This window comes from Trachurus trachurus (genome assembly GCF_905171665.1).
Source record: "Trachurus trachurus genome assembly, chromosome: 3".
In the NCBI taxonomy this organism is placed as follows: domain Eukaryota; kingdom Metazoa; phylum Chordata; class Actinopteri; order Carangiformes; family Carangidae; genus Trachurus; species Trachurus trachurus.
In genome coordinates this window covers 21,841,340-21,868,615 of record NC_139893.1, presented here as the reverse complement: position 1 = coordinate 21,868,615, position 27,276 = coordinate 21,841,340, and the positions used below count along the sequence as shown (strand labels likewise).

Sequence of the window (27,276 nt, the reverse complement as noted above, 5' to 3'; positions counted from 1 at the left end):
CCATTGTTGTTTTGTTACAGGATTTAAGTACTTTGTTCACCTCGTTCATGTACAGTAACTGGAGTTTGGTTATCTGTGCACACAAAGAAGATCCTGGGAATAACAAAATCTAACTGCAGTGACACGAAATGGACTGGTGATAGTGGTACTCTGCACTGTTAGGAATTTATCTGTAATTATTACTTCTGTATCTTACTTCATTTTTAAATTAATGAGTCTATCTAACTCAATGTAAAAATATGTAAATGTAAGGTAATGATTTTGTAGATAGTAATTAGTTTTTCTTAGAATTCCAATGCACATAAGATGAAAATAATTTACATGCAAGTATCACAAAATTGCACTGAGGTTTATGTACTATGTCCCAACCAACACTGCATGGCTGTCCGTGATGCATTTTAACGATATAACAGCAGGTGGCAGAAAAACACCAGCAGTAACCTTTGGAAGAGAAGCAGAGGCTGGGCAGCAACCAGCAACCAACCTTCTTGTCTTCTATATTCAAAATAAAATATTAAGATTATTATTATATTATAAGACTAAATATGTACATAAAAGTATTTTGTCATAAAAAAGGTGTTTTTAAAAATGTTTTTTATTAACAACTTAGTCTAACATAATGTTGCTAAAATTTGTCTTTTTTACAGATTTTTTGGCATTTTCTCACAGTTTGGGTCATCAAGTAAACATTGCTGATTATTAAATGCAGTGCGGTAACAATTACATTATTTTCTCATTTTAATTGACTTCTGCTCGCCACACAGTCCTGTGCAGAAAATTACAAGAGTAGGCTACCGGGAGGAGGATCTTTTATTTTGAAAGCAGCATACAGGAAGAGGTTGTTGGCAAGGAAACAACTGTGACCTCATTGACGTGTTGATGCTTTGAGTCTGCGGCTCTGCGCGTCTGTAAAGTTAAACGCGTAGAAGCGGATTTCATTTCACAAGACTTCACCTCTTTGGTTCAAGAGAGTAATCATAATGGAAAAGTTACCGTCTAAGGTTTAACTTGAATAGCTGTATTTTCCGTGAATGTGACAAAAACACAGTACACCTTTTTCTCTTGTGGATTGACTGGCTTGATTGGCTTTTTGGGACGTTTCAGCGCTGAATGACTTGCAGTGCAGTGACTAAATCTCTAACATATGAAAATACAGTGTTTGGTAAATGGAGGACAAAAAAAATTGAATGTCATGGCAAAGTATTTTATACACATGTGCCGTTGTTTGAATCACCATACTTAATCCATATAAAAAATGTACAATATCGTTTAATATAATATAGTATAATATAATATACATACACACACACACGCTCGTCGTTAATCAGTTCATTATCAGAATAAACTCTTTCTTACTCAAACTTCATCTGAGGAAAAAGACTGGAGGCTGCACCTCATGAGGCTGAACTTAGTTGTTTTTCATTAATTCACTGTTGTATTATATTATATTATATTATATTATATTATATTATATATCATATTATATAAAAAAAAAAAAAAAAAACACAAACCCAATTTCATGAAATTACATCTTTATTTACTAACGGACATGGACTACTCCAACATGGCGGACGCGCAGACTCAACAGCGGCGGTGAGTGGTGACCAATGAGACAACCGCTCCACCAACTCAACGCCTCCACATCTGTACTTAGCAAACAGTCCACGTCGCTGGCTTTAATGTCTATTTAACAGTCACACTTTCAACAACAGGCAGGCCCTGAGCGTACGTGGCTGTTAAAATGAAATGAACGTAGTGCTGCACAATCAAGGTAAATAACTAATTTATCTTTCCTGGACGTTACAATAGCAGCTAATAGCAGCCACTTAGCTAGCATGCTAACGGTGCCATGGGTGACAGATAAACAAAAAATATAATAATAAAAACTGACGAGAAAGTGTAATGTGAGTTAAGTGAAGTGTGTGTGTGAGCTGAGTTAACGCTGGCTACAGACTGGCTCTGTTTGCTGTACGCTGCTCCAGGCACTGACAGCAGCAGCAGCAGCAGCAGCTTCCCCTGGCTGCAAGCGCTACCGAGTTACTGCAGCTAGCTAATGTAGCTGCATGCATCATAGTTAGATCATAGAGAGTTAGATAGAGGAAGAGTAGGTGCTGCTTTATCCTGGTCTGCTCCCAGCTGCAAACTGTTGCTTGACAATGCGTCTGATCTAATGCTTGTCTTTCTGTAATGCCATAAAGGAAGGAGGCATTGCCGAGTCTTCTCCACCAGGGAGGAGAAGCCTCCTCAGAGATGGCAACTGAACTCCATGAGACTATATTCATGGCCAAGCAGGAGCGCCACAAAAACCTGTTCCTGAACTATAAGAACCTAAATATTTTCCCTGTGGAGCTGCTGAAGGATGAAGGCCTGCAGTTTCTGGAGAGACTGTATATGAAGAGGAACTCGCTCACTACACTGGTATCCACACAGAAACACGCTGCTTATCATTTCTGTGTCAACATAAAAGCCCAACAGTGCAGGGCATTTTCTAAAATGTTGGAAGGGCTATGAGTTCTTCAAAACATGCAGTGGTATGAGACAGTGTCACAAGATTATTTCCTGTTTGATTCACTGATTATTTCTGCTTTTTCTCTCTCTCCATCAGCCTGACAATCTTGCCCAGAAGCTCCCAAATCTCATTGAACTGTGAGTACTTGCTTAAGCTGTCATTTTGTATGGTACTTATCTAACATTAACATAACATTTTTCATTATGTATTTAACAGCAATGAGTTGCCATGTTCTATTGTACTATAAGTCTTGTTATTGGTATAAGAAACATTGCAAATTTTATCGTTCTACCAGATGCTGCAGCCGTGAAATAGTGAAAAGTGTTGTAATTTGCACTGATTGAGGTTGTCTTCTGAATTCTGCACTAGTTGAAAAAGACAGCAGAACCTCAATATGATGTAAAATTTCTTGGGCTTTTTAAGAACAGTGACCAATGAGATATCAGATAGTTTTTGGTCTATTCAGTGTAACATTAATTGTATTTTTTTCTTCTTCTTCTTTCTTTTTACCTTTTCAGGTATTTGCACTCAAACAACATAGTCATTATTCCTGAGGGTAAGTCCTCTGTTATGTCATGATAACACATCAGTGGTTACACTAATTTCTTTCTTTTTAAAAGTACGTGACTCTATTGCTGTTCTTTGACAAAGTCATTTTAGTCAAAGACATAGTAATATACTTGTTTATGCTTTTCATTCATGTTGTTACAATACTAACTAACCAATACTAACTGGTGATAATTTAAAGGAAAACCCTATGTAAAGTGTTTTATGTTCAGCCACCACATGCTGCATGAACAGCTTCAGTGCTCCTTGTCGCTATGGCCAGTGTCTGACTCGCATTATTTTAACCATAACATATGGGGGCATTATCGTCCTGTTTCTGTACTAATTTTTTAGTTATTTTCTTTTCTAATTTGTCACCCGACCTGTCTATACATGACAAATGATTTAGCAAAATCAGTCAAGGAAAAGATGATTCGGCTGAAACTAAATCAGCAAAACAAGAACCACAGAGGGTCAGACTGTAGACTTATTAACACTTTATTAATACTGACAGTATGATGTAGATCAGTGTGACAGAAAGCAGAAGAATTTAAGCCTTTGAACATTATAATAAAGGTGATTGTGGTTGGTTCTTAGCTATTGGAAACCTGGCCAGGCTGCAGTCATTGGACCTCAGCAACAACGCCCTCCAGTTCCTCTGCCCAGAGATTGGCCGACTGAGGTCCCTGCGGCACCTGAGATTGTCCAATAACCAGCTGAAATGCCTTCCTCCAGGTAACGACCAGCTCATGTCTGTTTTGTTGTCACAAGTCACCGTCTTCCTCAAGTGCAGCTCAAGTTTGCTTTGTTACTATATTTATATAAAACACATCTGAAAGGATAAGAGAGACTAAAGTCCTGTTTGCTAAACTCACCACTGACAGATTTTCAGAGGTGGAAAAACAAACTGTAGATGAGGTGCGTTTCATGTTCCAGCAGAGGGCAGCAGAGACACTCAAATATACTGAAACGAAAAGGAGATGGGAAAACAGCTGAACCACAAGGTGCTGACAATATTATTGTGTGAGTGAGGTGCAAGTAGTAATAGAAAGAAAAGAAAAACATAATCCAAATTATTTAGTTTAATCTAATACTGTTCTTGATCATTAACAGACACAATTATTACTCAATCTACCATTCTAATGTTGCATTACACCTTTAAGTTTTGAAAGAGGTTTTGTAAATTATTACTTTCATCATTGGGCGCGAGTTCATAGGCCATTGGGGAGGCGTCACAACAAACCGTCGGTCATGGCTACTGTAGTGCTGTGTGTGATGCGAGCGGTCTTTCGCTCTGACACAAAAAAGAAAAGAAGGAAAACCGATTGTAGAGTCATTCCTGAGTCTGGTAAAGAGACAGTAGTGACTGTCTGTCTTTTACGAAGAACATAGGGCTCGTTAAAGCAGAAGTAAGTGATATATTTGTGTTAATATAAGTCTTAAATAGTTATATCTTCCGACAGCAATCACTTACATAGAGTGTTTGGTCTGAATCACGGGTCTCTCAGTCCCTCTGCTCTGCTCTGAGCCGAAGAGAAAACATTTATCGTATCCTACAGTTTTTATCCAATGAGGAGAGAGAACGGCATGCAGGGCTGTGTGTGCAGCCAAGGAACGCCGTGAATGTGGTGACGTAGCGACGAGGACTGTTATGGTGCGTTCAAGGAAACTCGTATTTTTCCGACCGTGAAGTGGTACCAGTTCGATCTGGTACGAGTTCACCGGTCGGAAGTTACGAGTGGCCGTTATAGTGACTTTCACCGGTAAAACAGGTCGGAAAAACACGAGTGGGTTGCCTGGAACGCTACAAAGTCGTAAGTTGTGACTTGAAGCTGTAATTTACGATTTCAAAAGCCTGCCTGGAACGCAGCATTAGCGAAAACGACCGGACCACTCACTTCTGCTTTAATCAATGTGCACACCTCAATACTATTCACTTACATTGGATGAAACATTGGCAGGAAACATGAAGCACATGTTCACTGTGTGTAAACAATGCATAAGAGCACTCCATCATCCTACTGGTCAACACCAAGGTTCATGTCGTACGAGATGTCAGACTAGGCGAAGAAATGCAAAAAATTCTAACATGCCAGACCTTCTGTCGGGGCAGCGTACAGCATCGTAGAGTGTCCTACACGCAGAATCGCTGTGTGTCAGTCATGTTACACTACACGTCGTCCGTTCATGGCTTCCGACGTTCATAGTTGGGCCCAGAGCTGGAAATGTGTCGGCCACGACAAAAGTCGGTAAACAACATGACATTGAAAAGCCTAATTATCTGATCTTGGTTCTTTCATGGTTACAATCTGGACACAAAAAAACCTCCCCTTTAAATTCAGTCCTGTTTTCGTTTTGAACTTTTCTTTGAATGTTATTTGTTGGAGAATTGATTCAGACTCTCTCTCGTGTTTGTCTGCTGCCCTTAGAGATCGGTGATCTGCAGGAACTGGAGACTCTGGATGTGTCGATGAACCAGCTGATGTCTTTACCGGATCGGCTGCACCGCTGTCTCTCTCTGCAGAATGTGACAGCCGACCACAACCTGCTGAGCCACCTTCCCCGGCAGCTCTGCTGGCTCCACCGCCTCAACCAGCTCTCCATGGCCGCTAACCGGCTGACCTTTCTACCTCTCGGTCAGGAACATCCCCTCTAGCTGTGCGTTGCCATAGAGATGTAGAGAGCGAGGCTATGTTAATATGGTTTGTGTGTTTTAGATCTGGGCAGATCACGGGAGCTGCAGTTCGTGTTTGTGGACAACAACGTGGACCTAAAAGGTCTCCCCTCCTACTTGTACAACAAGGTCATCGGCTGCAGCGGGTAATCCAGCCTATCACACTGCCAACTTGGAGAACTGCAGTTAGCTGTTGTCATCTTTAATTGACTGATGGAACTAAACATAAACTAAATTGTACATGTCATATAAGATATTATACATCAGCCTACGTGTTGCTGCTGCACAGGTGTGGCGTGTCGTCTCCAGTGATGCACGGTGAGCTGGGCGAGGTCCCAGGCCAAGCGCTGAATGAGGTTCTGGTCGGGTTGCCGGCTGAGGTGAAAGTGGTCGGCTCGGAGACGGATAACGTGGTTCCCCTGGAGGAGCTCACCATGAGGACCCTGCACCGCCTCCACCTCCACCTCCACCAGCCAACAGGTGAATAACAGCACACACTCTGTAGACCTGCATGTTCACTGTACTGGCCAGTCGTGATGCACAGACATTTTTTTTTATTGTATATGTGTTTTGTATGTAGCAGAGACCTTCAGCCTGCGTTCAGCATATTGTGGAAATTCTGATTTTAATTTTCCAATAAGGATGCCTTTAACGTTAAATATACTATATTTGTTTATTTAAAACAACTTTATATCACCACACATGATATCTCACTGAAAGGCTGTTGGTCATTTCATCGTTTTAATTTGTTGAAAATCTGTATGATAATAAGTTACAGGTAAATGATTTATGGACATGTGCAGACCCAGATGATGCATCACCACTAAACAGTCTAGATGTGTATGAATGTGAAGCAGAAACACAAGAAAATAAATAAAATGGTCAATAAACAGCTGAATAAACATGTTCTACCTGTCCTGGCTTTAGACCTCAACTTGCTGCCTCCCATCACCCTCCCAAAGAGCCTGCTGGACCTGCTGCAGTTCCCACTGGGTCACTGTCACCGCTGCAGCCAAGCCATGTTCACCATTATCTACCCAAAACTCTTTCCCCTGCGTGACACTGCCCTGGCAGGAGTGCACCGCAGGTTAGAACAAACACACCTCAGTTCCCCTCCTGGATTGCCTCCAAATATCAGAAAAATTGTGTATTGTTTTTGCAAAGAATTGTTCTCAACAAAACTCCTCTTTCTCACTCTATTTCCTGCCTTTAGGGCGACTGTGAGTTTCGTGGCCTACTGCTGCTCCAGCCACTGCCTGCGGACTTTTGATCTCCAGGGTTGACATCACTGTCTTTGCCCTGTGCACATTTGAAGCAGAAGCTTGTTGATGGGTTTTCACAAACCCAAAAAGAGGCAGCCTCTGTGGATGTTGGCTGGGTCACATGATGGACATGAGGCTTGTTCAGCAACATGTCAACACTCTGTAGACAAAGAACCAAACGTGTGTCTAGAGTTTAACCACCTTGGACGATTGTATTCCTGTGTTTGTGGTGAGGGTCAACATAAATAACCACTATGTGTGAACACTGCTTATTCAGTGACATCTGTCTGAAGACTAACAACATTAGACCTGAAGTAACTACAGACCCCCACTCACAAACTGGCACTTTTTAACATCAAGCACTGTTTGATATTTGTGAAATTAGTAATTTTTTCACGCAGAAGTTTTTTGTAGCAGACACATCACATTGATTGTGGGGTCATCTTTGAGGTAATAACATTTGTAATATTGTTTATTTTACCGGTTTACTGAAGAGCAGATGGAGGGCTATAGTTTAAAAGAATGTTTATCTATTTGATACGTGTCATTTTCAGCAGCAGAGAAGCCCTCATCACATTAACCTCTCAACAGAAGCCATGTGTCTTTGAGCAGGACACTCTCAAACAATCTCACATATAGTAAATGCTTTAAACTAAAAATATGAATTCAGGAGAATACAATGTAAACAAAAGATATTTTATGATGAAAAGGGTCATGGTCATTTTTTCTGAATTTTTTCTTAAAGTTTTGGTCCTAGATGGAAAAAGCCATGAATTAGTTCCACACATTTGCTTTGACAGATTATCAGTCACATTGCAAAGCAGGTTTTTAAGTTTTGACTGATCATGGACCAAAGTTCATGCAATTAACATGTCAAAAAATCTACACATTTTTCATTACCTGCTTTAATCTTAAATATCGCTCTAAAAACGACAGAAACCAATCACTCAGTTTGTAGTTTTGAAGTATTTTGTTGCTGTCTAAAGAAAATGAAGTTTGTACACTTCAGAGGCATTGTGTGATTCTCATGCTGGACTGACGCTTGTGTGTTCATTACTATATTGTACAGTTGTAAGTTATCATTTGTTTTGATTGTGTCACACTTTGACAGTAAATATTAACTGATGTTTCACTTCCAGAGAATTTGTTTTTTTTTCACCCTACACAATTTGTCACAGCTGTGGGCCGGCATGGAAACATGTCACCATCACCAGTGGAAAATGACCGAATCTAACAGCAGCTTCAGGTTTTCATCCAGATCTCCTCCTACTCTGCTCCTCTTCTTACAGTGTATCTATGGTTAAAGTAAATACATTAAGAGCCTCTTAACCACAACAAGCTTCTTGCTAGTGTTGCTGTAAACTGTCGGAGTAGGTCAGCACAGTCACACGCTGTTTCTTTGCTTAACCCCTGACTCGGGCTTTTCCTGCATCCCTTCTTCATGATCGACACTCTGTGGGACTTCACCTGCCTCTCCTGTCTCTGGTGTTGTTAATCATGTTCAGAGGGTCCGTGAGGTTTTATTTTTATTTTCCAAATCTGGAGACGCACATCAGCCTAAACCTCAAAGATCATAGTAAAGTGCTCTTGCTGAGATTTTTAGGAATTCAGTTGGTTATATTGAAAGTCTTGCAAAATGATCAAACAATAGGTCAAAAGGTTTTATGTGGAGACAGACAGAGTCTCCAACAGTGACTCCACTGAGGCCTAAATGTGTTTGTGTAGTGTAAGATAGACAAAATTGCAATATAGCAAAGTGCAATATGGAAATAGTAATTTTTTTTAAATAATAGTAAAATTTGTCAATTTTATAATGTTAGGATCACAAGTGCAGTGCTGCAAAGAAGCCCGCAAGTTTTATTCTCCAGATGTTTGTTACGGGCCCCAAAAAAACTCTTTATGATGATATTTTTTCAGTGCCAGAATACTGTAGGTGACTTATTTTTCATGTTGTGATGCCCAAGTAAGTGGTAAGAGAGGGTTGTGGAGGAAGGAGCAGAAAGCCGAGCTGGGCCCTGTTTCAGAAAGCAGGTTTAGTTAAAACTTTGAACTAGTTGACTCAGAGTTTGAGGAAACTCTGGGTTTTCGGTTTCACAAAGCCGGTTCAGCTCGACTCTGAGGCAGTTACAATAGAGTGCCGAAGCGGAAGCAGGAAGTAACGGCCCCATGGGACCTCAATTCGAAGAAGGCTCCATAGAAATGAACGAGACTGCAAGATTTATTTCGTGATCCATTTGAATTGTGCCATGAGAAAAAAATATGTCCTCTACCTGTTTAAAACATCACGTTTCATCCCGAGAAATCAGCAAGTTTGTTGTAAAACTATTGTAAAATAAAATTCGGAAGAATCCGTAACCAGAAAGACTACAAGTCGCGTAGGTGACGTCACACACCAAATGCCGCCCTTTCCCGTGTCAGTTGGTGACGTATTTTTTGTGGGACACAGATCTGTAGTCCGTAGAGCGTCGCCACACAAAATACATTCTTCTGTTGCCGTTTTACGATGAACTGCTGATTTCTCGGCATGAAACGTGATGTTTTAAACAGGTAGAGGACATATTTTTTTGTCATGGCACAATTCAAACGGATCACGAAATAAATCTTGCAGTCTCGTTCATTTCTATGGAGCCTTTTTTCGAATTGAGGTCCCATGGGGCCGTTACTTCCTGCTTCCGCTTCGGCACTCTATGGCAATATACTATGTGAACCTAACCTAACCCCTAACCTTTAATCTACTCTCGTGCGCAAGCTTCAGGGTCAAACTCAGAGTTGATTGAACTAACTGTTATCACCTGCTCTGAAACTTGAAACTCTGAGTTTGACGGTTCAGGGTTAGTCAACCCTGAGTTCAGGTTTTAACTCAGAGTTTGTTAACCCTGCTTTCTGAAACGGTTCCTGCGGGATCAATGGTGTTTTGAGAAACAAGTGAGAGACTATGATCCTCTCTGGCTGGTGATTCAGCTCTCTGCTCTCCCTTTGGGACTATCACATCTCTGCTGTCTGACTCTGCACATGAGAGAAGATCCGTGAGTAAGTTCATATGATCACCAAGGCTGTTCAAAAGCATGGTGAACACGTGAACACAAAAAAAAACTGTGATCTCTCCTATTTCTTCACCACCAACCATCATCTTCCAGCCAGATGCGTTTATTTGAAACAATTTCAGAAAGATGTCATTAAAATGCATCAAAATGTGACTTCAGCCGTTTAAACCCTTCATTCATCTCATCTGGTGAAGGTGCAGTATGCAAACCACAAGGCTGGAACTTGACTGGCAGGCAAATTGGTCTTTGAATCAATTTCAAGCTGTTGAATTACAACAAATGGTTCTGATAATGCATCATCTTAGTATTTCGTAGCTCGATGTTTCTCTGACATGAGCCCATATTATGAGACTATGTGGCATCCGGATACATCATGCAGCACTAAAGTAATTTCCTGTGGTGACTCAGGCGGGGCAGTGTGTGAAAAGGGGTTCAGGGAAGACTAATAGACTAAGCAGCTGAACATAGAACTGTTCATCATACTATGGGTTGTGAAATGTCATATCATGAATACGATTTTTTTTTTGATTGTTTTGTGTGTGTGTGGTGGTGGTGGGGTCTATTTTTGCATTTTTTCATATGTGCATTAGATTTTTCATCAGTTCACAATCTATGTATGAATGTTACACACAATAGCCTACTGACGAGTTCTTCGTTCACATTACACGAGTGAAAAAAAGATAATCAATCTCAAATGAATGTCTTCATACTGGTTTTGGTGTGTGGCGCATAAATTTGCAGTCGGTCGAATTGAAAGCCCAAGAACACCACCCAGGGAGTCAGATCAGTCCTCCCCCAGTTAATAACACTATGCCTATGAGTCATTGTGCTCAGACTGATCCAGCTGTCAGTTCGGGGAGGTAGATCTTCAATAATGACTGAAACCACATGTGGAATAAAGCAACCTATCACCTTAACATCAGATTCACTGTTTATCAGCTGTAAATCATCTGAACTAACTAACACTGGGATAAATACCACTACCACTGTAGTTAGCCTATTTGAGGTGTCGGGCAGTGGTTCAGGCAGTGTTTTATGTTCACATTCACAAAGAACCACATTTAGTGTGCTGAATTAAGACAGAAGACATCAATTGTTGCTCGTGGTTTGAAACCATATTTTAAAATGCTATTGAGCAGTGTTGTGTGCAGTCTAGACATACAGGACCTGCTGAAACTTGTCTCAACAGGTTATTTTCTGCACAGACAAATGGATTGGTCAGATGTGTTAAGAGGATGAACCATACTGCCTCAAATGTCTCATACTTGACCATATGTCAAAAGGTCAAAACAATTTGCCTTTTTTTCCCTACCCATACCCACCTTCTACGTATTTTGGCCAGACTTATGTACCACAAATAAAAAAAATATTATTGATAAATTATCGACAGTTTGTCGTTCAACCCTCAGCTCTACCTTGTTTTTAAATGTGGAAACAGTCCAACAACGGTCCAGTCAACAGACCGTCCAGGAGCCAACATGGCTTTAGCAGCAGCGCCGCTTCTGCGCCGCCCTACCTTTATCCGACTCCTCTGACGTCAGAGGGCGCGGCCATTTTGTGAGCATCATCAAATTTAACACAGTGATGCAGGAAGTTGGGTGACTCAACCATCAAATTAAAAGTGACTAGTCTATAAATATAACAGACCACACAAATAGCAAATAATATTGCTGCTGCTGCTCTTTTTGCTCCTGTTGTTGTGAGAATCCTCTCTCTGCGCAGCCCCCATTCACCTACAAGACAGGTGGACCTAATTTAGAGAATCAATGCAGAAATCAATTAATGTTTTATGAGCCTAGTGTTGTTCATCGAATATGCGTGTGTTATGTGAGGGAAAGTGTGTGTAGGCCTAACGTTAGTTGAGTGGCTTTTGGTTTTATTTGGTTTACTAACGTTAGGCTACATTGTATTTGTATGAAAAGTGCTCTGTCTGATTGATTGATCGATATGGGTAGATTACTCTTCAACACATTCGCCTTTTTAGTCAGAACCTGATTGTAAACAGGTGGGGAAACTACAGGAGGAGGAGGAAGACGTTCCTCGTCGAGGTGACTAATTGAGTAAGGGAATTTCGTCCCCTACTGTACCTTTCTATCTAGAGTGAAGCTACTAGGATAAGTTCTGTTCAAGTTTTACGCCGGGGGTAAGTCGTGTTTTGTAAGTTAACATTTTAAACACGGACACTTTTCAGAGTTGGAGCTAGCAACGGTTTGAAAAGACGTTATACGGAGGTTGGTGACCGTTGGTCAGTTTGTCCACCGAGCTGCATACATACATGGAGGTTTTATTTTGTAAATAATCAACAGGAAGTGCGCAGTCTGTAAATCCGCGGGGCTTAACTCCGGGCTGGGAGGAGGGCGGCGTGTTTCCACCGGGGACAGTCCCGTTAAACGGAGCGGCAGCACGGACGGACGCTTTCATCGTTCACCGACATAAATAAAAGCAAAGTAGGAAGAAAAAGAAGAAGAAGAACAGAAGAAACTCGACGAGGTAGGTTTGATTCATTTGTTTTTTTCTATTTGTTTTGGTCTAAACAGAACATTAAAGTTTGTTTGTTTTTTTTCATAAAATGTTTGACTTTAAAGTTCATACTGTTTCAGGTTATTTAATACAGGGGCTGTAGCCTGTAGCTACGTGCTGCGATGTCGGTGGTTTCTCCAGCACGGTTGTCAGGTGTGTTTTATAACGTTAGCTCTGCCTTTCCTCGTGCTTATTCTAGCAGTGACTAACTCTGAGGTGAAATTACATGAGTTATTTATGAAGGCAGAATCAGTATAAATGTCTCTGTGATGATGCTGTAGCACTGAAGAGCTTTAGCCCCGATATATTTGTTTAAGTTAGTATCTAACTTCTGTGGTGATAAAGAGGACATGGAACCAGAGTTTCCGACTTAAACGCGTCACAAAAAGTAGCCTGGTTGTTTGTGGTGACTTGAAGAATAAACAAACAAAGGATAATACAGCTGCCATGGAGTTGTTTTATTTGTGATATGGACTTGCATTGTTTTGTCGCGGTTTAAAAGCTCCTTGCAGACTGAACCACGTTCAGCACCGCGGACAGCTCCGGACCGCTCTCTCTCTCTCTCTCTCTCTCTCTCTCTCTCTCTCTCTCTCTCTCTCTCTCTCTCTCTCTCTCTCTCCCTCTCTCTCTCTCTGTCTCACTCACACACACACACCCCCGCACACCAAAACGCTCTTGCTTACAGTATATGAGTATTTTGTTTTGAATGATGATCTTTTTTTGTTTTGTTTTTTTAAAAAAAAGAAAGAAAAAACAACAAATCTTTGCTGCTGTTTAAGACGTTTGTGTGGTGTAAGCTCTCAGCTGGAGGGCCAAAGTGTTGTTGGTTTGTTGTTGAGGACACCAACAGTTTTTTGTTCCTGTGTCTCAGGTGGATACTTTATTAATTAAGGCTCATTTCACAAAATATTATTCGAAACCAAACCACAAAATAGAGTTTTTGTTGTGACTGAAATCATCATGTGTGTGAACCGGTGCAGCTGGGAGTATACATGAGGTATACTGCTTCAGGTTGAGGCTGAGTGTGGTTAAATAATTGTAGTGAATGCTGTGTTATTGCGCCTCCATTCCAGGAAAAAGAGCGTTATACAAACTCTTGGCCCTCCCTGCTTTCCACCCTGCCTTTGTACCTGTTATAATGTCAGTGAGGACAAAGAGCTCAGGCCTTCTCTACTAAGTAGATCAACACGTGTGTGTGTGTGTGTGTGTGTGTGTGTGTGTGTGTGTGTGTGTGTGTGTGTGTGTGTGTGTGTGTGTGTGTGTGTGTGTGTGTGTGAGTGAGAGAGAGAGTGAGTCTTTGTCTTTGGCTTTGGCAGCCTGGTGTTGTTTGTGATCAGGAGCAAACAGATAGATATTTCAATTAAGGCAGGAAATAAGCACTTGACATGTGCCGATACCTTCCATATAGTCCATATAAATCCCTCCATTTCAATGCATTTCCATGCTAATATGTCCCAACGTTTAATTTTGCAGTGATTTAATTGAAATTATGTTCTGAAGAATGTTTCTTTTAAAGATAATCAAACATCCACATCTTTGTTCTAAACACCTGACCAGAGGCTGAGATGCTGTGCCTCAATCAACCAAATAGCTACTTGGTTAGTGGGTGCACTTTTTTCTTTTTCTTTTGAGCAGTTTGTTCAGGCATCAGGCACACACATAGCACACATACACCACACACCCTTAAGCTCCTCACCACTCCATCACATTCACCCATTATACATTAACAGATGGTAGCGAAACATTAATATCCAAGAATGCACTGTGATCACAATCTTCTTTTTCAGTACATGCTGCTCACTTATAGGTTTCGGCGATAAAATGAGCAGAGAAATTGGATTTTGCGTTCGTGGCCACTGTTTCCTCTTTTACCCTGAGATATTTTTATGTATGGGTTTGTTTTGGATATGCGCTCCTAAAACCTGTCAATGTTTGGATTGCATATCACTTGACAACATACAGATTTATGAATGTCACAGTTTGTCATCTTGAGTTATATTCTGTCGTCTTCTTGGAGGGGGAGGTGTTCTTAGAAGTCCTGCAGGATGTTTTGGTCTCACCGACATGCTGTGTGTTTAGAGCTGAGTCATTTGTACTGCTTACAGAGGTCTGTGCTCGAGGTACACGACTTATGATTCCCTTGCAACTGGATTATGACTTCACTTGTACTTCAGTCCATGAATTTGAATGACTTGACGTCCTCCCCAAGCCTAAAGATGAAAAGTTATCAGAGAAATGTGAAGGAAATTGATCTGTTCAACCTGGTGGAAATTCCTTTTGACAGTGCATGGCAGCACAAGGGATTTACAATACAAAAGTTTAAAGATTTTAACCATGTGCTGGTACCTCACTGCCTTGACATGAAGGGTTATTTTTTTATGGGTTAGGGAGAAGAGGGGGCATGCAGCAAAGGACCGTAGGGCCGGACACAAACCCATGGTCGCTGGAGTCAGGACAAAGCCGGGCGAGCCATAAGGGGTGCCCTAAGCATGAGCCTGTATCTTGCAACAATGACTTTGTCTCATCTCTAGCAACATCACATAAAGTATAGCCCCTGTGTGGAGTTTGTGGTCTAGAAACACTATGAAGCAATGTTTTTAGAGAGAGTTCAAATTTTATTTGTGTCTTGCATGTGCTTGATGATGCATACCCATGCTCACAACCATGTGGGCTAAAAAATACACAATTATGCTGTTGGTTTTCACTGAAAAGACCCTTACTTAGAGGAATGTGAGTTGGCAGTGTAAGTCATTTCTGTTCTTGTTATTTACTGTAATGTGTGTGTCATGTCTGACTCCTTTTAGATGTGCTCTCATTCTTTCCTGCCTACGTGTAGCCCACAGTCAGAGTTTATATACCTACGTGTGTTCTACTATACGGGCCCGTCAACAGTCGGTACAAATGAACAGCATGTGCAGCGCAGCATGTTGACAGGTGTCTATTTGAATGTGTGCATGTAGGAAGAGAGCGGAGAAGAAACTAGAAGAGGAGGGGGGTTGGCGGAGAGTGTGTTTTGTGTGTGTGTTTGTGTGCACTCCAGGTTTTGTGTGTGTTAGTGAGAGCGGAAGTGAGAGAGAGAGGCAGAGAGTGGCAAATGTGAAAGGAAAAACATGTATGAAGAGGGAATGCAAAAGAGAGCGAGGAGAGAGGTCCATGTGTTATGTAAGTGTGTGTGTGTGTGTGTGTGTGTGTGTGTGTGTGTGTGTGTGTGTGTGTGTGTGTGTTCTGTAGGCCTACAGATTAATCCAGTGGGTTTTATCCTCAGTGAATGGGACAGTGGGGCTTTGCAGTGATTATCCCTGCAGGCCACAGATGATTGCTTTGAATCTTCTGTACGTCCCACTCTACCTTGTTTCTCAGCCTGCATATGTATCTACTTGCACTCCTTCCGTCTACATTTAGTACACGTTAGCACTCTCTTCTTATAAAGACCGTAAAATTTGAGATGTTTGTAACTGACTGTAGACCCTAAATGCATCATTTTATAAAGATACAAGATGTATCCTTCCAATACAGGTCAAAACACTCCCAGAGGCTGTTTCAGGAAGAATTGAGCATGTATTCTGCTCCTTGGTGCCTGACCAGTCCACCTCTGCACATGTCAATCTTCCCACCCATCCATTTCTCTTGTTAATCTGCCTGTCTCAATCCCAGTCCGCCTGCCATAGCTTTCTGTCTGCCTGTCCTCTTTTGGATTATATAACCAGGAAATGTCAGAAATGCAATCTGCTCCATCATCCCTGCTCAGCTGAGACAAAAATGGCTGAACCCTGGGAACCTGCCCAACCCCCGCACCACCATCACCACCATTTGTTTTGGATTTTGTAATCCTCTGTCACAGTGACGGTGTCAAAATCAGACCAAGCATCTTAAACAGTTCAACTATACACTTGCTGTCAGCCAGGTGACCGGGTGGTGACCTCGTACCTATTTGTTCAGGCACTGAGTGGCAGCTAGATGATCCTGCAGAACAATTTTATTTGGAAAGTTTAATTTGAGATTAGCACCCAGGAGCTAAAAAATAACAGAAGTTGCAAAGTTTTGGCAAACTACAGGCAAATATATTGGTGATGCTAACATCTAAGATGCACATTGTGGTGGTATGTCCCTGGGAAAATAGCGCAAACAACCTCGAGATTTCCTCAGTGATTTTCCACAGCAGATTTCTCCCTGTGTGTCCCTCCTGTCTCTCCATAGGGGAATGCTTTAATTCACTGAGGCCATATGGTCACGGCAGGCACTGCTGTGGGCAGAAAACCAGCTTTCTACCTTGTTCTATTCACATTCAGTCACTGTGGTCGACCTGGATGGAAAGGCTCTGTAATAAAGCCATCCTCTGAAAGGTTGACATTCATCCAGCATGTTTAAGAATTTAATATTTAAGTTGTATTGAACTTTTAGTTTGACCATATAAACCAAGTTTTAGTTCTTGTTCTTTCGGTAGTTTTGTCGTTACATTTTGGTGAATCCTAAAGTCAATTTGGCACAACTTTTTAGACCTGCACTCTCAAGAAACATTACTTTTCATAGGTAATTATTTAGTACTTTATAAACTTCAGTTTCAGTGCCCCTGTCAATTACCGGTATCCTCAGTTTAGCCTATCTGAAATTATTTGAAAGGGTGAACTCTGTGACATAGAAAATCCAGACCATAATATCGGCCTCATTATTTCACTGTCTGGTGTTAGTTGTGGTAAGAAATGTGAGAAAATTCAGATTTTACATGGCCAAAATTGTTTTTTAGCCAAACTGAAATGAAAAACATTTGCCTTAATTTTGTGTCAGTGAGGTTCTTGTGTGCAGGAGAAGGTATTTTATTTTCACAAGCAGTTCCTACATTATAGATGCATTATCAAGCAGCAGCCAGTTCCCGTTCTTAATGTGTGTGTGTGTGTGTGTGTGTGTGTGTGTGTGTGTGTGTGTGTGTGTGTGTGTGTGTGTGTGTGTGTGTGTTTACGTACGTGCGTGCGTGTGCGTGTGTGGCTGTTGGCACATGCATGATATATTAGCAGTCAGCCGTAAAGTGGTGGGTGTACTGTCTGAATAGTTTAGCCCTCAGGCTCCCATCATGCTCTCTGGCCTGATCCTGGCATACTGCTTATAGGTCAGTATGGAGGAGGTACAGTATACATCTGTGAGTGCCTGGTCTCTGTGTGTGTGTGTGTGTGTGTGTGTGTGTGTGTGTGTGTGTGTGTGTGTGTGTGTGTGTGTGTGTGTGTGTGTGTGTGTGTGTGTGTGTGTGTGTGTGTGTGTGTGATTAAAAAAAACTGCACCAAACAAGAATTTAAACATATGAATGAATTGATGGATCTTTTTTTTTTTAAGATAAATGGTCACTCAGTTTCAGTAATATACCAATAAAGAGATGTATTTGTCACAGGAAGTGAAACACTGACTGCAGAAATCCTGAATCACCACTGTTGTGTGGACATACCTGGTACTGCTGGTAGTAAGCTCGTAGAGTGGATGATGTTAATAAGCAAGTAATTTGCCCTCCTGAGTCTGAGTGCCAGGCTTGAGTCACATCGCTCTGCTTGGTCCTGAAAAGGCAGCTTGTAATGGACCAGCGGTGGTGAATGTGGGAGCAGTAGCACATGTCTGTTTACATGTGTGTATGTATAATTGAAGATCATCCTCCTCTCCAGCTACGTGTCTTCCAGGGTCAGAGTAGGTTCTGCAAGGTCTGTTAAAGTAAACTAAATGTATGTATATTATGTATATGGCAGAAATCGTTGCCCATATGCAAATGTGACATATGTGCATATAAAATAAGAGCCCAGATATGAAAAATATGTATGAAACATGTTGGAATTTGGACCAATTTTACCTTTTGACCTGTTATGTTGAGTCCATACAAATCTGCATGTTTATGTTTACATTGAGGCTGTTTGTAGATGTTAGTACAGAAATCCAAAAGTCTGAGACCACTTTACCAGAATTTGCTGACGGGCATGTGTTGTTGTTGCTATTTGAAAATTCATAATCTAGACAGGTTGTCATATATGAACATGCAAATTATATGTATGATAAACAATCTGATGCTAAAATTTTTGCTTGGATGTGGTTGGTTGTTGTGTCTCATGGCCATGAGAAAGCAGATATTTACATCACACAGTCATGAATGGTCCACTGTGAAAAAAAAAAAAAGTATATTGCATCTGTTTGCAGCTATAATCTGTATTATGTAAAAATGCATCTTGAGAACCATATGGCCTCATTTCTGATGAGTTCTGAGGCCACAGTTCATCTGTTTAACCAACTGCCAAGATATTGAATTAATATAAAAATCTATGAAAGTACTCTGGTACACACACTGAGACTCACAGGTGCAATGATGATAGAGAAATGGTTGTAAAAACCCAAGACCACATACCGAACACACACATGAACATTAACACCATGTGGACACGCAGGTGAACAGTCACTGCTCTCCTTCTTTTCTGGAGGAGGGTCTGGCAGGCGAGACTACTGCACGCAGACCTCGTTACACACACACACACTGTATGTGCTGTGTGTGCCCCTGCTGTCATACAGACCTTCAAATACATGTCAGACACACGCACACATGCGCACACACACACACACACACACTGCTGTTGCATTAATAATGCTGACCCGGCTATATCCTGTGAATAATGAAACATGGTTCTGCTTTGATGTGGTGAGATGTTGGACCCTACACACACACACACACACACACACACACACACACACACACACACACACACACACACACACACACACACACACACACACACACACACACACACACACACACACACACACACACACACACACACAGACACAGATACACCCTCACAAACCTGTGCACAAACCCTCACCCTCCACACACCCTTGTCTGCCCTGCTGTTGTTCACCTTCTTGCCCTTGAACTAGTTCTCTTTCTGTGTGATGTTTCCAGTTTCTGAGTGAGTCGTGTCTTTATAAAACATGTCTGTTCTATAATGAAAGATTTGATCACTAGTTAGCAGCTACAGTCTGATGGACCTACTGCTGCACTGATTCCAACAGGGCAGATTGTGAGATAGATGGAAGACAGGAGGGTACGTTCGGTGCCAACAGAGCAAAACCATGAACAAGAGGGTTTTTTGTGTTCCTCAGTTAGGTTTTTGCCCCGTCTTTATTTAAGATGATGAATGTCACCTCTCTTAACCTTCAGTGTTTTTGAGCGACACCACTGAGGTAAGAGATGAAAGAATGAGAACTTGAAGTTCTCATCACTATGTTGAAATCCTTTCCAGCTCACCCATGATGCAGGTTCTTCCTCCGGGGCTGAATAGTCACTCACTTGCTACCCAGGGCTCGCTTTTGTGCCACTCATTTCTACACAACCATGCAAAGAAGAAGAGCATTACAGAAATAGCAGCACTAATTAACAGTCACACTGCGCCCACCGTCTCATTTCCCACCGCCTCCCTAACTAATCCGCAAAAACAAATGCATGAAAGAGAGGGAAAGTGCACCAGCTACCCTAAAAAATCCCCCAGATTTAGGTTAGTGCTTCTATAAACCCGTGAGAAACATGCAACTGAACGACTGACAAGCTGACCTGGTTTGCCTGAGCGAGAGATTCACTTGTGTCCTGATGTCCTACTTCCTTCACAAACGTTGTTTATCTCAACGGAGCACGATGCTTGATTGATAGCAGTCGTTTTGGTTTAGAGTGGAGGCTCCTTTATCACAACAGCCTGGCCACTGCTACAGTGGAGGATGCTCAGCTAGTGTTAGGGTCATTTTAAAACTTGAATTTAAGAGTATAAGAGAGAAATCTCCCTCCTATGCATTTATCCTCCATCCAGGCTGCACGACATCCACCCGCAGGTGTTTTTGTCATGAAGAAGAATACTCCTGCCATTTCTCTAACATCATCATTCATCTTTATTTTATTTTCATTAGAAGTGATATCAACTAAATAAATGCTTTCTATGGTGGTTCCTTTATGTAGGACACAACACATACTATAAACATAGGCCTACCGTATTAGATTCATGTTCTTTGTTTTACCTTTTCTGGTGTTGTTGGTGAGATTGTGGTGGTATGACTGGTCAGTGGTAGATTTACATGTGTAACTTTATTGAAATAAACCATTTACTCAACTGGATGCATCCCATGACATGGTTTCCGCTCGGCCCACCACTCCTTAATTATTACCGCCACTTTATAATCGGATTGGGGCAGACCAGAGCGATATCTATAGCTCTGGGGCAGACGTAGTACCACTACCAGTTACCATAAACCCCATAAAGTGTCTCAATCCGCTGGGTTTATCAATAAACCACGTTAATGAGGTGATTATAGCCCATAAGTTTAACACTACATGTCCTAGAAGAAACACTGCATGAGGACATGTCATGAGACAGAATAGCTTCAAAAGTTAGTGAAATTTTCATGGCTGTTCACAAAAGTTCATAAGGTAGACTGGGAGGTGTCGTGGTTAACTGACTGTGAAGCATCAGTTAGGATTAAAGGAGCTATTTGGAAGTTTTGCTATTGCTACATAGCCAGCGTCAGAATCTGCTGTTTATGTATTCCAGAAGAAACTGTTGCAATCTCAGCATCAAACTTCTTGTAATGGGGCGGTGCGTAGCGCAGTGGTTAAGGCGGCCGTCCCATGTAGAGGCTACAGTCCTCACCGCAGGCGGCCCCGGTTCGAGTCCGCGTCGGGCGGACCCTTCCTGCATGTCATTCCCCCTCTCTCTGCCTCCCCCTTTCCTGTCTATCTATACTGTACTATCAAATAAAGGCAAAAAGCCAAAAAATATACTTTAAAGGTGTACAGAAATGGCCGTTTGTCCTGTTTGTCGCGCCGAGTTGTCACGAGCTGCAACACGAGTTTACCCGAGTGAGGAAAACGAATTTGATTGGTCGTTATCGAGCGGGCGGGATATTCAAAGCCTGGGGCGAGCCCGAGCTCCGTGTGTGTGTGCGTGTGTCAGACGTTGAATGACGGATTACGGATCCAATATCAGTGGCTGGTGAATCGTGTACAGGCTGACGTATAATCCGTGCGCCTGCATTATCCAATGCGAAAAAAAAAATACACACTTTCATCCCGGATTTACTCAAAAATAGAATTTTGCACAAAGTTTGGCCTACAATGTCTGAAAGATGAGTTATCACATTAATTTTATCACCCAAAGTGGGCTCAAATTCAATTTTCTTTTCTGTACACCTTTAAAGCTATAGTGCGTAACTTCTGTTGCCCCCTAAAGGATTTCTGCGTTATTACAACGATACGGCCGGCACCTATGGCCCGGTGTAACCCTCCCCTCCCCTCCTCTACCCACCGCTACCCTTGTAGCTGCATGATACATCACACACAGTAACAGTAACACTCGCAACACACCACATGCTGCTGGTCACGGACCACAGTTCACGGACTATAACACTCGCGACTCGCCGCACACTGCTCGTCACAGCACACAGACTCCCCGCAGTAAGTTACACACAGCAACACGGGCTACACACCTTGTAACTTACTGCTAACGATGTGGCTAACACCAGGCTGCTAACAGGTGTTGCTTCTAGCAGCTGCGGAGCGCTCTCCTCCCTCCTCCCTTCTCGTTGTCAGGTAAAACCGAGTAAAACACGTCTTTTCGGTCGTTTCCTGTCCGCCAGCGCGGGAAAGTCGCTCCAAGACAGTAAATACAAAAATAACAAATACTGAAAAATACCGCGAGGCGTTTGAGGAGCCGAACGGCTTAATCAGCGTTGTATCATCTCCTCTTGTAGTGGCTTGGGTGAAACGGATATTTACAGACACGTAGAAGTTACGCACTATAGCTTTAAAAAAAAAAAAAAAAAAAAAACTGAGGAAAAGTTAAAAAAAAACTTATTGTAATGCGCCGAGACCTGTGTCCAGTGGTAGAAAATAATGCCGAACTGAAGTTAGCATGCTGTCACTTTGCAATAGCGAGTAGCGACTCACTGTAGCCTCCAGTCTGCACCGACGATGTAGCGCTGCTCATACAGTGTGTGAGCCTTTTGTATGAGCTCCTCTATACCTTGCAATATACCTATAGGCTACTTCAGTTTTGTCTTACACCCTTCAACTTGGACACAGAGACAGACACATGGTCAGTGTACATAAGTACTACTTTGATAGATAGGCATATCAGTATCATCCATATTCATCAAAATGAATGTTTTTGTTACACAAGAGAACCTATGAATGAATTGCAAACTTTATTCTGTAAATGTGGAACCTTTCCAAAGTCCAAATCTTGTCTCACTTATACCACGTCACATTAGATACTGCATTTTCAACTCGTTGTTTCTCACAGTGGAATTTTCCATGTATACATTTGTACAGGGTTTTGCTTTCACAAGCTGGTCATTGTATTCTTCCATGATTGAGGCTGTGCGTTAATCATGTCAGCCCGTGACAGTGGTAATCCAGTCACCTACTAGAGCTCCGAGCCCAAACTGTATCCTACAACTATATTATCTTCACACACTTACACACACACACACACACACACACTGGTAGGTAGGGGGCAAACAGGAACATATATGAAAACAAATTCACACTTTTTAACCAACAAAGAAAATTCAAAAGTCTAGTTGTACACACCAGCAGCATTTGTTTTGTCACAGTACAGTAGTGAAAGTGCTTTACCTGCTTTGTTCAGTGAGATCATGTCCTGGCTCTTTCCCACTCTTATCCTGTTTCCACACGCCTTTTCAACAGCTTTTGGGATTAACGCTATTAATATTTTGATCAATAATTCATTGGTGCCCTTTGAATTTCTCCATTTAAATCTGTGTTTGAAATCTAGTTATCTGTGTGGAAATCAGTTTGTTAATCCTTGAATAGTATAGTTGTTTGGCAATTTTTTTTGAAAATGTTATGACTTCCTGTGTGTGTGTTGCTTTTATTTAAAGGTAGAGTCTGGAGGTTTGTTCGTTGCAGTTAAACAAAACATTCAAACTGGGCCCCTCATTTCAGGCTCAACTGTGCAGCCTCCTGCCCCTGACAGCAGCAGTTGTCAGGACTAATCAGGACTGCAAAGAAAAGCAGCGGCCGTGGACCGATGCCCGGTCGTCACCAACAGCGGGAGCCTCGAGAACTATACTGTAACGAGTAGGAGAGCCATTGTGGTGAGCTGTGAAGCGGGTGCTAGCAACGAATGCTAACAGCCACCGCTAGCAGAAGTTAGCGTCAAGCTTCCGGGACAGCTAGCGGGGCTAGCAGCCCTCCTACTCTGCTGCATGGAGCTTCACCTGAGCTTGGCTGGAGAGAAAACGTGACTCTCCACCCAGAAGCGTCCCCGTGCACAACACAACAAAGCAAAAGACCAAAATACAGGCAGGGAGGGGGCGCTGCAGACACAGTCACCACCACACAGGACTAGAAACCCATAGGTGATGATTAAGATGGATTTCATTTGTATAGCGTCTATTTTTGAGCAGAAACCTCCAGACTCTACCTTTAAAGGGATAGTTCACCCAAAATTCAAATTTCCTCCTTGTCCTCCGTGCCTTCTCTGAGTTACAGCGGGGCTCCGTGCAGCACTGCATGTCCATATGACGGTTGCAAACGGAGCTCACTTTTCTTCGTCCAAAAAGACACACCAAAAAACATCCAAATACCTCCATAGTGCTCGTCTGTAATGTCCCTCTTGTATTGAAGCCCCAACATGAGAAATTGTTCCGAAAAAAATGAAATAAGTCTATGTTTTAAGCTTGTTTGTAGCGGAAGCACTATGGAGGTATTTGGATGTTTTTTTGTGTGTCTTTTTGGACGAAGAAAAGTGAGCCCTGTTTGCTACCATCATATGGCAGTGCAGTGCTGCGCCGAGCCCCCCTGTAACTCCGAGAAGGCACGGAGGACTCTGAAACTTCTCCCAACCCTTAGTCGACATGAGGGTGAGTAGATAATGAGATTTCAATTTTGGATGAACTATCCCTTTAAATGGTATTATGGTACTATTACGCTTTTCCACAAATGAAGTTCCTAACGGAAAAATAAAGTTCTTTGAATTGAATTACCTAAATCTAATGTAACACATGCTCTCTTGTTCCGATTGCTGGACACACACAGCATACTTTCATGGATGGAGAGAGCGAAGCAAAACAAAGAAAGCAAGATCTCTCTTGCTTTCTTTGCAATGCAGTTAGAGGAGTGTGTGTGTGTGTGTGTGTGTGTGTGTGTGTGTGTGTGTGTGTGTGTGTGTGTGTGTGTGTGTGTGTGTGTGTGTGTGTGTGTGTGTGTGTGAGAGAGAGAGAGAGAGAGAGAACAGTGGAGGGTAAATCCTCTTTCCCCGCTGACTTTAATCTCTCTGGGCTGAGCCTGGCAGTTCAGGCCTTACTGCAGCCGTCAGTCAAGACGAGTGACAGGCAGCAGGGCCACAGGTGGGGGATGGTCGGCCTGGACCTTGTATTATGTCAGCTCTAATGGAGTGTGTGTGGATGAAACGTTGAAAGCATGTTAAAGAGGAAGTGACTTTGTGTGGGAAGGACCAGGTTGTGGTCCTTGTCCTTCTAAAAGCTGACTAATGACAAATACCGATGCCGACCTGTTGTTACTCCCACATCCATCATGCTTGTGTTGCTGATTTTCTGTACGTATTTGTTCACTTTTTTAATTTCCATTATCCAATATGTCATTTTGCTATTGTTAAAATTGTAGCATAATTTTTGTATGTGAAACAAACAGGATTCCTGGAGGGTAGAGTGAACTCGTAGCTCTAAATTCAGTGATAACTGTGACAGTAACATACAGTTTTCAGTAAGAGGAGCAGGCTGGGCTACATACAGCATTATTTATAATGTCTTATGTATGTGCATACAGTATAATGGAGAAGCTCATGCTGACTTGTAATCATTTGCATGGCTCTGATCCTTTCATCACACTTGCATTCATGCAGTACATGTTTCTCGACCTCCAAGTTACCAGTTTGTGCCTCACACACAATCCACACACAATTTTAAACCATCTGTTACCACAACCTGGTATGACTGCTCTCTGCAGGCAGGCAGAACTTTGACTGCAGAATTAATTGTCATTACTATAAATTAACAAGTTTAACATAACTTGTTATTTTATTGGCATTTTGGATAAATTTAAAAGAATGTTGTTTATTATGGAGAAAAAGAATTGGCAGGTATGGTACAGACTGGTGATCCCCTGACTTTTCCTGGAGCACTGCTGTGAGGTTGCCATATTTGGGTTTTAGTGAAATGTCTCAACTATTGGATGGTTTGCCAAGAAATGTGGGTCAGACATTGCTATTGCCCAGAGGATGAATCCTTATCACATTTTAGCCTGCACCATTGTCAAATCAACATTTTCATTTCTCCAAAATATGAATCTGATTTATTGGTGGTAAAACAAATCACAAAACATAATCAACATCATCAATCTGTGTTAAATTAACATTTAGTGGGATACATCTATAGAGGAAACAAGAAGAAGCTGTGCTGTGCTGTGCTGTGCTGTGCTGTGCTGTGTGTGTGTGTGTGTGTGTGTGTGTGTGTGTGTGTGTGTGTGTGTGTGTGTGTGTGTGTGTGTGTGTGTGTGTGTGTGTGTGTGTGTGTGTGAGACTTAACAGGAAACAGCTCTGTTGCAAAGAGATTAAAAAAATCAATCAGTGATCAATAACACAGAAGAGTTTTACACTGGAGGAGATGGATGAAGTGAGGAAAAGAAGAGTTGGAGCCTGTCAGAGCACATATCTGTTGTTGTTATTGACAGAGTTTAGATATATTTAGTTCATTTGTGCTGCTGTGAAAGATTTTTTTAACCGTTTTATTTCAGTATTAAGAGTACAGTCCGTTCTTTTATAGGCCATGCTTTCCTGGAACATCAATACTGTTCCCCTTGACAACACAACCATGTCAATGACTGTCAACAAGTGGTCATTATTATGGATGTGGCCACTTGGTCATGGTCTTGGTTCACTGATATTTTGGAAACTTTGGAATACTGTATACAAACAGTGTGCAGACTGTGTTTGGAGACAGGGATGGTCTAGTTTAATGAGTTTTTCCCTTTGCTTCTCCTGTTTTTTACAACTTGAAAGGTTCCTTATTGTAAAAATGGGAGAACTGTCCATGTAATTCTCTATTATAAAGTAGATCCAGCTTCTATGTTTTTGTGAAATTATCAGCATTGACAGAGAAATGCACACAGCCTGTATTTAGACACTGAGCTTTAAACCAACACAACAAACTCACAACAAATAACTCAACGCTCTGAGTCATGACCCAAGCCCAAGACCCAAGACCCCCCCAATTAGAGCTGCAATTCAACTGAAATATGTTATGTTTTTATCAGAGGCCCTGAGCTCCTCTCTTCTGATTGGCTCACTGACATGTTGTTAGCAGAGTTTTGGAGCCTGGGAAAGGAGATGTAAACTGAGATGGTTTTTTTTTGGCTCTAATACCTTCCATTTGTACTGTATTTGCCTCTGTCTGCTCTTTGTGGTTCACATGTTATGTGGCTGATTCTTCACCTGAAGCTTATGTTGCTGTTGCACTCATTGTGAGGCCCTCAGTCAGCCTAAAATCTAAAATGTAAAATGTCAACATTAATATTTTAAAATGCAAATGCACCAAGTATAGCAGACAAACACACACGGAAACACGCACGCACACACACACAATTGGAGAAGCACTTTGAAAAGGCCTTTTTTTTTCCTCCCCCTCCTCCATCTCTTTTCCCGGCACACGTTCAATTATTAACCGGCCTGACGACTC

At 41.8% G+C, this 27,276-nt stretch overlaps 1 protein-coding gene across 1 annotated transcript; it reads left to right on the top strand.

Moving 5' to 3' along the window:
- Positions 1–1,608: 1,608 nt before the first annotated feature.
- lrrc28 (leucine rich repeat containing 28) lies at positions 1,609–8,086 on the top strand. The gene is made up of 10 exons (XM_083996286.1): positions 1,609–1,771; positions 2,199–2,418; positions 2,606–2,646; positions 3,028–3,065; positions 3,653–3,790; positions 5,485–5,691; positions 5,773–5,875; positions 6,019–6,209; positions 6,657–6,816; positions 6,943–8,086. The coding sequence occupies exons 2-10, from the start codon at positions 2,251–2,253 to the stop codon at positions 7,010–7,012; spliced, it is 1,116 nt and encodes a 371-aa protein (XP_083852412.1). The 5' UTR covers positions 1,609–1,771; positions 2,199–2,250; the 3' UTR covers positions 7,013–8,086.
- The last annotated feature ends 19,190 nt before the right edge of the window (positions 8,087–27,276 follow it).

What these genes read in the sequence shown, in the direction of transcription:
- lrrc28 (XM_083996286.1), top strand. Translation starts at nt 2,251, where the DNA reads ATGGCAACTGAACTCCATGAGACTATATTCATGGCCAAGCAGGAGCGC. An exon ending in GGAACTCGCTCACTACACTG is followed by an intron (nt 2,419 to 2,605) that starts GTATCCACACAG and finishes TCTCTCCATCAG; the next exon opens with CCTGACAATCTTGCCCAGAA. An exon ending in CTGGCAGGAGTGCACCGCAG is followed by an intron (nt 6,817 to 6,942) that starts GTTAGAACAAAC and finishes TCCTGCCTTTAG; the next exon opens with GGCGACTGTGAGTTTCGTGG.